We start from the raw sequence: 12048 nt of genomic DNA, 5'->3' as shown, positions 1-12048 counted from the left end.
TTTAGGAAAAAATAATTCCATTCGGAGTTACACAACCGAAGTTATGGTAAAACTTTTTTTTTTTTTTTTTTTAAGCATATATTACCATTTTTTGGTCCTAAATTAAGCATTTTCAAGCATACAAAATGGCTAAATTAGACATACCAATACAACAGTAGTATTGGCCACTATAATAGACCAAATCAATCAGAACGCGCTGTTTTGATTGGCCACTGATTGGCTCAACCTCAGGCCACCTTACTGTATTGGATTAAAAGAGTGTAAAGGTGTTTACTAAAGGGTGTTATTTCATGTCTTGAGGGTTCTGATATTGTTGAAAAATGTATTTTAAAGGTGGTAAACAGGTTTTTAATGTGCTAGCTACAAAAATAATTGATTTATGAGTCCTATTGAGGAAATGCATTGTCAGGAACCAGTTCACAGCGATAAATAAGCATAAAGGTCAAAGGTTACAATTGTTTCTTCGCTCACATGTTGAAACAGTGTGTACTTAAAAAAAAGAAAAATACACAAATCTCATATTTCAGGTTGATAGTTCAGATTGTGCAACATCACACCAACATCCGCATCTTTTGCGTTCGATATGATCGAAGGGTTTTGTGTCAAAACACATTTTGTCTGCACACCTCATACAAAACTCAAATAAATATTTGACAGGGAATTTATCCTGCATGGAGAATGGTACCCTGCGAGCCTTTTCTCTGTGGTGATTATTATTGTTTGCGATCATTTTAAGATTCAGGCTCGTCGCTCAGTTAGAAAAATAGCAGGCTGGCAAACATAAATTGTTTATGAGCGCTGGAACTGTGCCTGGCGCTGACATTTTAATCAAGGAAAACAAAAGGTTGGTTTTCCAAACGGCATGCATGAGACAAATGTGAGTTCGCTTCAGATTAGGGATTTAGGATTATGAGTGAAATACACTTCTAATCGTCCAGTTGGAATCACACTTTTCATCCATGTGTCTTCACTGCCTCACATTAAAGAATATGGCTTTTCTATCCACATCATTTTATTTGACTTATTAATACAACAAAACTATTTTCCACACATTTAGATGAAGCCAAAGTGATTAGTCTGAATACATGACTGAAAAGAAAAGTGGATTTCGACAAAAAACAATAATTGGGATTTTATTCAATATACAGTGAATGGTCAAAAATTTGAACACTTATCTCATGACAAACATTAACTTGTGCATGAAGTAATCCAGAAGAATTAGCCACACTGTAAAAATGATCGTTGTAAATTCACAGTAAATTGCTGGCTAATAATGCATTACTTTCACAGTAACATTTACAGTAATTTACTGTGAAATGTGAGGGTACTGTCATGTTTGCAGTAATTTGTTGCAAAGTTACAGTAAATGTTGAAGACAGTGTTGAAATCCTGTTAAATCACCACATTTGTGCGTGTGCGTGTGTGTGTGTGTGTGTGTGTGTGTGTGTGTGTGTGTGTGTGTGTGTGTGTGTGTGTGTTTCAGTTACACACTAGAACTGCAAGCAAAGACAAAACCCAGCTACAACGTGTTCACTTGTATCAGTTTCCACCACCCATGAAGTTTTTGTGATGAAAAACTCGTCGCCCAAGCAGTTTCTATACGAAAAAAAAAAAGTATTCTTTCTCAGATATACACGTCCTGTATCCTTTTGATGGGTTTGACACATAATAATGAGATAATGAAATAAAAGGAAAAACGAACTTCACAGTCCTGAGAGAGCTTTTTGGTCAAATGCAATGAAGGCGACAATCAGAAACCTTGTATACACCCTTGGGTTGTTATGTTTTTTAATACTGAAAAGTCATTTAACCCTCTGGGGATTACTTAATTTAAAAGCATAGAGTAGCTCAAGGACAAAAAAGTCCTCAGGCAGTTAAGCGTGTATAAATATATTTTTCCACTTTTATTTTGGATCAAATCCCTCAATCAACTTAAGTCCTATATAAAGATAGCAACCATGTCCTGTTTTTTTTTTTTAATATATATTTAATTTTAACCATTTGAATGCCCATTTCATCTATATGTCAGATTTGTATAAAACGAGTTATTTACCATACAGTAAATGATAAAGGGCTGAGGTACTGGGGTAAAGATCAGGTTTAAATATACATAAGATTAGTAATAAAACTGGTTTGGATGCATTGTTTTGTTTTTTTTGCATTCTCAGATTAAAAGTGGGGACAAAACACGTTCCCATTGACTGCCATTAGAATTACAATGTCTAACTGTACAGCCATTAGACAATATAATCATGCTTTTTCCACATTTCAGGGTTTCATTTTGGATAAAACAAGAACATTGCTAATGATTTGCCACTTGCCAAGCTGTAAGATTGTATTACTAGACATTGCTCTAGTTTTAAGAGTGATTTGCTTATTTTAGTCATTGTCTTACATCATATTTGCAAGTTGGATAATGCTTGTTTTCAGAATAAAATTCTAGACTCTATCTTTAAAGTCCTGTTAATTTCTAGATATACAAATCTTAATTTAGGATGTCATATTAGGTCGAATTAAGGAGCTGCATAAACATACAATTTCATTATAATTTTTAGCACCCCCCTCCCCTTAATGTAACCTTTTTATCTTATAATTTGTCAGCTCTTTTTTGCAGTGTACACTTTATCATAGTTACTGTTTAGAATTAGTTGGGGCAATTTTGATTTGTTTTTTTTTTGTAGGAATTTGATGCGGCAATTTTTCTAAATAAAAAAACGGACAAATGGATCAAATGAGCTTTCAATGGGTTCAAATAAAATGTATTAAACATTACATGTTTTTTCATATTTTTATTTAATACTGAAGTTGATTAAGAGGTTTGAGCAAACAAACTGTAAAAATAAAATATGAATCCAAAAATGTTTTATACACTGAACACATGTTATCCTTTAGCTATACTCTATTGGACTAAAATTATTTCCCAGTCTTTTGTTGATATATGAAAGTATTTGAAATTAAAATATTCAAATGAATCATGAGAAAAACCTTTTTCGAAAAAAATCATTCCACTCAGAGTAATACGACCAAAGTTATGGTCAAAAATAGAGCAATAATTTACCACAAAGGACAAAAACAAGTGCCAAATATACTTTGAGGGTTAAATGGGGAAAAAAAGAATGCTTACATGCATATTGAGTTTTGTCAAACATTACAGTCCATGTGTTTATTGCTTCATCAATGAGGTCCACCAGAGTCCCTTTTTGAATACAATCAACTGCAGACCATATACAATCACTTAGAGATTTATAAAGGAGGCGAGCAATATTATAAATAAATAGACAACATAGGCAAATACAATCAAATAAATACATAAATAAATAAATAAACAAATACATAAATAAACAAATAAATAAAATACATAGGGATTTATGCTAGTCTTCACCACACAGTTCCTTCGCTCACCTCTGACGAGGGCTGTGACAGCTGGTTGGTGTATCCATTGTCGCCCAGGGTCACGGTGGTGAAAGGCGTGCCGGGCCCACACATCTCGCTGGAGATGCTGTGCATGGAACCTGGTCCGTTGGGCTCCGGACTGGGCGAGTTCATGGGATGGTGAGGGACGGCGTCAGGGAAGCACTGCACCTCCCCTGGACAGTGATGCCCTGGGTGGCGGTGCTCGATGGCCCCGAGTGGGGTGCCAGCGGGGACTGCGGAGGGCACGAAACCCAAGTCTGCAGGGGTCTGAGCCTGGGATGACGGTGGGCCTTGGAAGTACTCATAGTTCCCGCCTTGGCCGTAGTATTCAGGAGGATAATCTGCATTCATTATAAAAAAGGCACACATTAGTTCACCTCAGTGGCCGTAACATTAGGCACACACAATAGCCAGGAGTTTTGATGAAGATGCCAGAAAGTAATACTTTTTGGCATCTTACAGGTAAAAAACCTTTTGCATTACATTTAGCTAAAGATATGTTATTAGCGATATTATTTAAATTTATGATCACCTAAGAGCTCCACTGACAATAGCTATTTTAAACAAACCTTTATTTATTTTATTTTTTAAAGCCTTTAATTAAACGACTATCTATAGGTTCCCCTTTTGACCTTTGTTATTGCCATATAATATGTATTATTATCATTATTCATATTATTATTATTTATTATCATAATTTAATTTTTAATTGTCTCTCGCTTTCCCCTTCTCTCCTCTGCAGCATTTTGAGATTCTAGAAATAAAGTGTGTAACACATAATTATTATTCTTATTATCAATACTATTATTGGCCGACATCTTTTTCACTTTGGCCATCTCATGTAGATGATGACCAAACTATTAGAAAGACTTCTCAATATGATATATTCCTTTGTCATTGCAAGTAAATACAACACCCATAATAAGTATATAAAACCACTAAATACTACAATAAAATAATTTATATTCCATTCAGTCTTCACATTAACACTACACACATGCATGCACACATATAGTGCCTAAAAATCTGATCATAAAATAAGCAATTTCTTTGGATTTTTTTTTTTTTTTTTTTTTTTTTTTTAATGTCCCAAATTAATTGTTTTCTCGTTCTATAGTGCATTATGTAGTATGTAGTAAAAAAAAAGTAACATAATTCAATATGTTTTTATGTGTACACATTACTGTATAACAGGTATGTCCAAAGTACGGTTTGGGGACCGTTTATGGCATGCATCGCTATTTTTATTGGCTCTCTATGCATAAAATGAAACAAAACATTATGAGGGCTGTGTGTTAGCTCCACGTTGAAAGGAGACAACGTTGAATTATTGATTGTTTTGAGACATAGGGCTAAGTTGGGGTCCAAAACTGAAATCTATTTGAAACCCTTTCGACCAGTTTTTATTGTCTGAAACAATATTTATACTATTTGACTCTAACGTGAATTTAATATAGTGCATGTTTTGGACTAAATAATGTGTTCAATTATTTATTTCGTGCAAAAATAACAGTGTTAACCTTAAAAAAAAAACAAATGGAAATAGCAATCCTTTCTGCCACACCTGCTCTATACAATACGGGTACATGAACGCTGTGCTATATTCTAAACAGGGACAGAGCAGGAAGTGACTAGAGAAATGTTTGCTGTGAGCTTTCATATGAAGCAACCTGTCATTCATTCGTTGACATTCTACATGTGCTTTGTCAAGCAAAATGGGGCACCACACAGATTGCGGGGCCCTATGTGGGACGAAGACCAGCCGCACGCTCATAAGTTAATGATACTGTAAAAAAGAAAAACGGATACATAGTCGAATCTCCATTATTTCCATATTTAAAGCACTTTGTGCCATATTTATATAATCAATTTTTAAATTAACAGTTAAGCATGGCTTGATTTAAGATAAAGTGTTTTTAACGTGTTTAATGAAAAATTAACTAATATCAAAATGGCCCTATAGTATTCTTTAATTTTCCTCTATGTGGTAAGTTTGGACTCCCCTGTAAATATGTGTCATAAATTTATTGCAGGGTGATGTCAATAATTCATATAGGCACTGGAAGGATGTAAAGCTATATTTTACAACAAATGCAGCTGCATGTATCGCAGGGGTGTCACACTCATTTCTATTGGAAGCCAAATCACAGTTACGGCTGTCACTTGTAAATGCAAAACCATTAAAAAATGATATTTGATATATGATATTATTACACAATTGCCCCTTTCGTTTGATTATTATCATATTGTATGGGAACAGACTCATTTGCAATCCTAAATCAAGCTGGTGACAGCATATAGTATCTCGCTATTGTAAAATTAATCTCAAAAAGGGTTTCAATAACTAAAAAGATGCTTGGAATGTATTTTAGCATCAAATAATATTAAGCATTACGGTCAAAATGAAAAAAAAAAAAAATGTCAACATGCCTTATTGACACACATTTCCAGGTTTTCGCAGGCCAAGTTAAATGAAGTGGCCCACGGGCCTTTATAGTTTGACACCTGTCTTCTATAGCAGTGGTCTCCAACCACCGGTCTGAGGACCGGTACCAGTCCGTGACGCATTTGCTACCGGGCCGCAAAAAACCATCCATCCATCCATTTTCTACCGCTTATTCCCTTTGGGGTCGCGGGGGGCGCTGGAGCCTATCTCAGCTACAATCGGGCGGAAGGCGGGGTACACCCTGGACAAGTCGCCACCTCATCGCAGGGCCAACACAGATAGACAGACAACATTCACACTCACATCCACACACTAAAACATCAAATAATTTATAAAACAACTGCATTTTCTCCGACTTAACTTTCGCTTGTCAAACTAGACACACCAATAAGCTTGTTTATAGATGTAAAATAAAACTCCTCATAGGAAGTTGCCATTTGTTTTATTTGTGACATGATACAATGCACGTTAGTGAACATATCAAATATAAATGTGACAGATTGTAGCCAAACGTTGATTTCCATCTGCAGTGCCCAGCAGGTTGATGGTCCCCTGCTGGGGATCTCATCCCAAAGAAACAAGCTCCCACTAATTCAGCGTTATAGTGAGTTGTATTTTTCATGCACTTATTTTTGCTGTATTTATCTGGCACAAGTGGAAAGCCGGTCCCTGAAAAGAATGCCTACATTAAACAGGTCCGTGATGCAAAAAATGTAGGGAACCCCTGTTCTATAGCATTAAATGTTGTATTATTATTAATATTATTATAATTTAAACTATTCATCGATTTAAACTATTATACAAACATCGGGTCTGGTTCAAATATAGAGATGAGGGTCTTTAATTTGACCTGCTGTTGTACTCTGTCTCAAAGTGTTAACATCTGCTCAATGTTTCCTTACCATTATTGCTATGTTGTCTATTACCATTGTTGCTATGTTCATTCTTTCTACAGGGTTGATACAAATTATTGTTACAGTGTAATAATAATTATTGTTAACTGTGGTAATGTCACTACGATACAACATTTGTATAATCCTTAAACAAACACTGTAAACCCGAATGCTCAAAATAATTAATTAGAATAAGTAGTCTAAACTTAAAAAGTTGTTAAACGTTGTACTTACTTAAAAATGTTGAGTGTGAGTAACATTTTCCTTCTTTTTAAGTTTATTAAACTTCCTATTTTTAATTAATATTAACTCGTTTGCAGACTATGAAAATGCTACTTAAAATAATTAACTCACAGTTACTCAAAACTCAGTGGATTAAACACAATTTTGTCTTATTTTGAAAGAACAAATCATTAAATCGAATCAAGAATAATCTAAGAATGTATCAATCGCATTATAAATTTGTATTGGTATTATACTCTGTGTGTGTATGTATAATATCAATTATTACATGCACGCGTGCACACGCGCATATAAACACACACGCTCACACGCACACACACAGAGGAAGTACTTTTATTTTGTAGCATTTGCGTGCACTTCCTCTTCAGGCAGCAGACACGAGGAGGAACATTTTTGAGTTGGCTTAATTGGCAAGTTTAATTCACTCAGTTATAATTTAGAAGTACATTTAACACACTCCAAATATGTACGATCTGATATACTCAAATATTTGAGGTTATGAACTCAAAAAATATGCGGCTACTGATTGCCTCACTTTTTTTGAGTTCTGCTTACTTATTCAGGTTTACAGTGTAACAGTGACACTTAATGTATTAATGACTGAATAGAGAACTAGGAGTGGGATTAAATAAATGATCTTCTTCCCACTCCCTTTCAGGCAAAACTGGACCATCATGTTTACATACTGTACATTACCTTTTGCATTATATTAATTTATATTATTACGTGCTGTCAACCTTGTACTTTTTTATGTCATTGCTTGAAATAAATGAATAAATGAAAAAAAATAAAAATAAATTATAATTATATGAACGACCATGCTTGCTCACCTCCATAGTAGGAGAAATGTCCGAGCTCTGGAGTGTCCATCCTCTCCCCCAAAGCTCTCATCCTTCTGGGGCTGCGGAAGAACATGTGTCTCCTGGCACTCAGAGCACTCAGCTGCTTCATGCGCCTCTCTTTGGATCTGCGGTTTTGGAACCATACCTGTTTTTTTGGGGGGGGGGGGGGTAAGTAAAAGAGCGTTGATAAAAACACGACTATAGATCGGGACACTTCGGTTATCATTTCTCCCAGCATAGGTGCCGATTCCGTGGGTGCTCGGACCTCGAAGCACCCACGATGGCAAGTTTCAATCTTAATGATAATTTTTGATAAAAACTTTTCATTGACAATTTTAAGGTGGATTTTTTTCGATTTACATGCCTAATCAAGATCTTATTGTGCCAAATAATGACATAATTGTATAAATTATTTTGATTGTGAACAATTTTCACCATGAGTGAATGAAGTGCATAGTTATTCAACAGCCATACATGTCACACTAAGGGTGGCCGTATGAACAATGCCAACACTGTCATAAACATGTGCCATATGGTGAAACCACACTAAACAACAGTAACAAACACATTTTGGAAGAATATTTGCACCGCAACACAACATAAACACTACAGAACAAATTCCCAGAAATCCCTGCAGCACCAACTTTTCCGGGACGCTACAATATAAACAAACGCCATTGGTGGATCTACACCTACCATCCACTGCAATGATACCACGTACAATAGCGTATCTAGTCGATACTACTATGATTACATCGGTATTTTTTATCGTCACAAAATCTTCTTTTGTTTTTTTAAAAATTCATATCATATTTATAAACTCAGGAAATATGTCCCTGGACACATGAGGACTTTGAATATGACCAATGTATGATCCTGTAACTACTTGGTATCGAATCGATACCCAAATTTGTGGTATCATCCAAAACTAATGTGAAGTATCAAACAACAGAAGAAGAAGTTATTATTACATTTTAACAGACGTGTAGATAGAACATGTTAAAAGAGAAAATAACCAGATATTAACAGTAAATATACAAGTAGATTAATAATTAATTTTCTACCACTTGTCCTTAATAATGTTGACAAAATAATAGAATGATAAATGACACAATATGTTACTGCTTATATCAGCAGCTAAATTAGGAGCCTTTGTTTGCTTACTTGCTACTAAAAGAGAAGTTGTTTAGTATGTTCACTATTTTTATTTAAGGACTAAATTGCAATAATAAACATATGTTTAATGTACCCTAAGATATTTTTTGTTAAAATAAAGCCAATAGTAACATTTTTGTGGTCCCTTTTATATAGAAAAGTACCGAAGTACTTTTGGTATCGGTACCGGTACCAAAATATTGGTATCGGAACAACACTAATACACGCACACGCCGAGCACCCACTGGCAGACATGTAGATCGGCGCCTATGTGCCTCCCAGTGCTGTTTTACAATGAGGGCAAGGTGAAGATGTCCACACCTGGATGACTCTCATGTTGAGGCCGGTCTCTCGCGAGAGTTGCTCCCTGATGTGTCGGGTGGGCTTCGGTGTGGCCGCAAAAGCCGCTTTCAGGGTTTCCAGCTGCTTGGCCTTGATGGTGGTCCGAGGGCCGCGTCTCTTGCCCACCGCGCCCTGCTCGTCGTTCTCGTTGGGACAGACGTCTTTATCCGACAAATGACCCGCTTCTGAGTCCTTGCCGTCCTCCTGCTGCAGGTCCTGGGAGTCCGGGGACAAACTGGTCTCGCTGCATGTCGTCACTAACAGATAATGCACATTTTATTATTATTCATATTATTCATATTATTACTTTCTCATTTCATGCAATTAGGATGCTGCTTTATTGCGTTGGAATTTGAATCAGGCCTGTAGGACGTGCTTGCAATTTATCTTGTTTGCTGTTTTTTTATATTATTTTTATTTTATTTGTAATTTTTTTTGTACTATTAATCAAAATAAATATGAATACAATAAAATCAATTTAAAAAACATACAGCGCTTTTTATGCACAGGTAGGTTGGAGGAAAAAAAGAAAAAGCGCACACACAGCACCATTGACAATAAACATACATACGATATATTTAAAACATATATATTTTGATACAATAATAAATACACATACGAACATAAAATATTAAGAATAATAATAATAAGAATATCAATAAATATAAGTAGAAAATAACACAATAAAAATTAAGAACATTCAAAATGTTCAATAAAAAGCCCTCTGTATTATGTCGTATTATTATCATTATGTTAAACCCATTGCTAAAGATCCACAACACATTACAAAAGCAATGGCTGCAATGAGAGTATTTCATCGTTCAATACATGTCGTTCTTGTAAGAGAGTGCATGGTTTATTAGGAATTTGAACTTTGTTATTTTATGGCTATTTAATCACCGTTGTTGTTGATTGAGTTTGTCATATACATCATACATGTAGTACATAATATACATGCATATCTACATTGAACGGGCTTGTGCTCAATGGCAATATTATTATTTCACAAAAAATAAAATACAATTGATAAAATTAAAAATTAAAAATTGAATTCATGAAAAAAGTAATGTTGGTAGTAAATAAAGTAATTAGTGTTTTATAGTCAAAATTAGCACAAATAAAAATATATTATGCGATCTTATACAACAAGTATTGATCTGCACCTGAGAGATGGATGGTGTCTTTGCCGTTGTTGTAGTCCTCCTTGCAGACGAACTTGAATTCGTCCAGGATGTAAAGTTCCTCCCCGGTGGACAGCTGCTTGTTGCACATTACGCAAGTGAAGCAGTTGAGGTGGAACACTTTGCTCTTGGCTCTGCGGACAAGATCACTGGGAAGAATCCCCTGGGAACAACCTCCACACTTGGTGCCGAATCTCCTGTGAGGGGAGAAAATATTACAAATATGAGGGTATTGGACATGCATTTTTTTCTGTTTTCTCCATATATACATATTTTTTTTCAAACAATTATGGGATAATAATGCTACATGTCTGCATTGGAATTTGCATTACTTTACATTTTGCTTCTATTATAATTGAATAAACAAACACAAGCAAACACAATCTCCCATGTAAATTACCGTTATATTATTATTATAGGCCATATTGTCCTGTACAATTTATTTACACATGCTAGTTTATTTTCACCCCTTTTTTTATGCAATTAATGAAATGGTTCAATGATAATTTAATTACCTAAAGAAGTCATTCTTGCAGTAGAGTCTTCCTTCCCGGGAAAAGCACTTTTCTGTCAAAGTGCACTTGCATTCACAGCATTGCACGCACTGAACGTGCCAAGGTCGGTCCAGAACTTTCAGCAAGAACCGATCTACAATTGGCTTTTCGCAATTTGCACACTGAATCATTGTGTGGAATTAATTCCGGTATATGTATATATTTATTATACCTACACGCACACACACTCACACACACACACGCACACACACACACACACACACACACACACGCACGCACACGAACAGTGTTTAATGTTTATTCCAGTGTCCGCGTCACCTCGGCGTTCTTATCCAGAGATGGCCCTTAATTGCATCCAAGTCAGTGTGAAAAATGATCCAAAATGATGAAAAAACTGGCAAACAATCCACGCACGACCAGCAGCTCCAAAACAACAGCAAAGGTCTGCACAGACGTGCATTTCTGCAGGTCATAAAGAGAAAAACATCAAGATGATCCCAGACAAAGATTCTGTGTTATCATATCCTGAAAGATCAAAAATAAAGACGAGGTATTGTCGGTGTGCCGAATCTTGTCATTTGTGTCCCATTTTTTCTCCCGGTTGTAATGTCAGTGCAGAGAGGCGCGCTAATGAGCTCACTAGTTAGGGTGCAGCCAATCAGCTGTCGATGCACCGGTGACGTCACACAGGGGCTAACCAATGGAAACGCGGTTACAATGTCAGCCCGATCAGGAAAACGAAAACACACTATATAAAAATAAATGACCTAAAACCAAAATAGAGCCATGATTTCAGTAATTTTTCCCTCATTTTCAAAGTGATTATTGACTACATACGTAAATAGAATTAAAGATATATATGTATATATGATCTGCAGTATAGGTAATATCTTAAAATAAATAAATGCAATGAGTTTGTCATATTTTAAACCCACTGACAAAAACAAAACATAAAAAAATGGAAACAACTTTTAATTCCTCTTCTATCATTCTTAACTGAATGCATATTGTTATTGA

The 12048-nt window shown here is 35.4% G+C and overlaps 1 protein-coding gene across 1 annotated transcript; it reads right to left on the bottom strand.

The window, feature by feature from the left end:
- Positions 1-1200: 1200 nt before the first annotated feature.
- LOC133607107 (LIM/homeobox protein Lhx1-like) lies at positions 1201-11602 on the bottom strand. The gene is made up of 5 exons (XM_061961566.1): positions 11032-11602; positions 10499-10713; positions 9315-9592; positions 7827-7983; positions 1201-3755 (listed from the first exon to the last, which is right to left on the bottom strand). The coding sequence occupies exons 1-5, from the start codon at positions 11199-11201 to the stop codon at positions 3379-3381; spliced, it is 1197 nt and encodes a 398-aa protein (XP_061817550.1). The 5' UTR covers positions 11202-11602; the 3' UTR covers positions 1201-3378.
- Positions 11603-12048: the final 446 nt, after the last annotated feature.

This window comes from Nerophis lumbriciformis, linkage group LG09 (genome assembly GCF_033978685.3).
Source record: "Nerophis lumbriciformis linkage group LG09, RoL_Nlum_v2.1, whole genome shotgun sequence".
NCBI lineage: Eukaryota > Metazoa > Chordata > Actinopteri > Syngnathiformes > Syngnathidae > Nerophis > Nerophis lumbriciformis.
Note: the sequence above shows the minus strand (reverse complement) of the source record. Positions and strands in the feature narration are given on the sequence as shown.

Bases quoted from the DNA above. Each gene is read 5' to 3' on its own strand.
- LOC133607107 (XM_061961566.1), bottom strand. From the start codon at position 11,201: ATGATTCAGTGTGCAAATTGCGAAAAGCCAATTGTAGATCGGTTCTTG. The intron at 9,593-10,498 runs GTGCAGATCAAT...ATTATCTGTTAG, and splicing joins AGACACCATCCATCTCTCAG to TGACGACATGCAGCGAGACC. The intron at 3,756-7,826 runs GTGAGCAAGCAT...TAATGAATGCAG, and splicing joins ACATTTCTCCTACTATGGAG to ATTATCCTCCTGAATACTAC.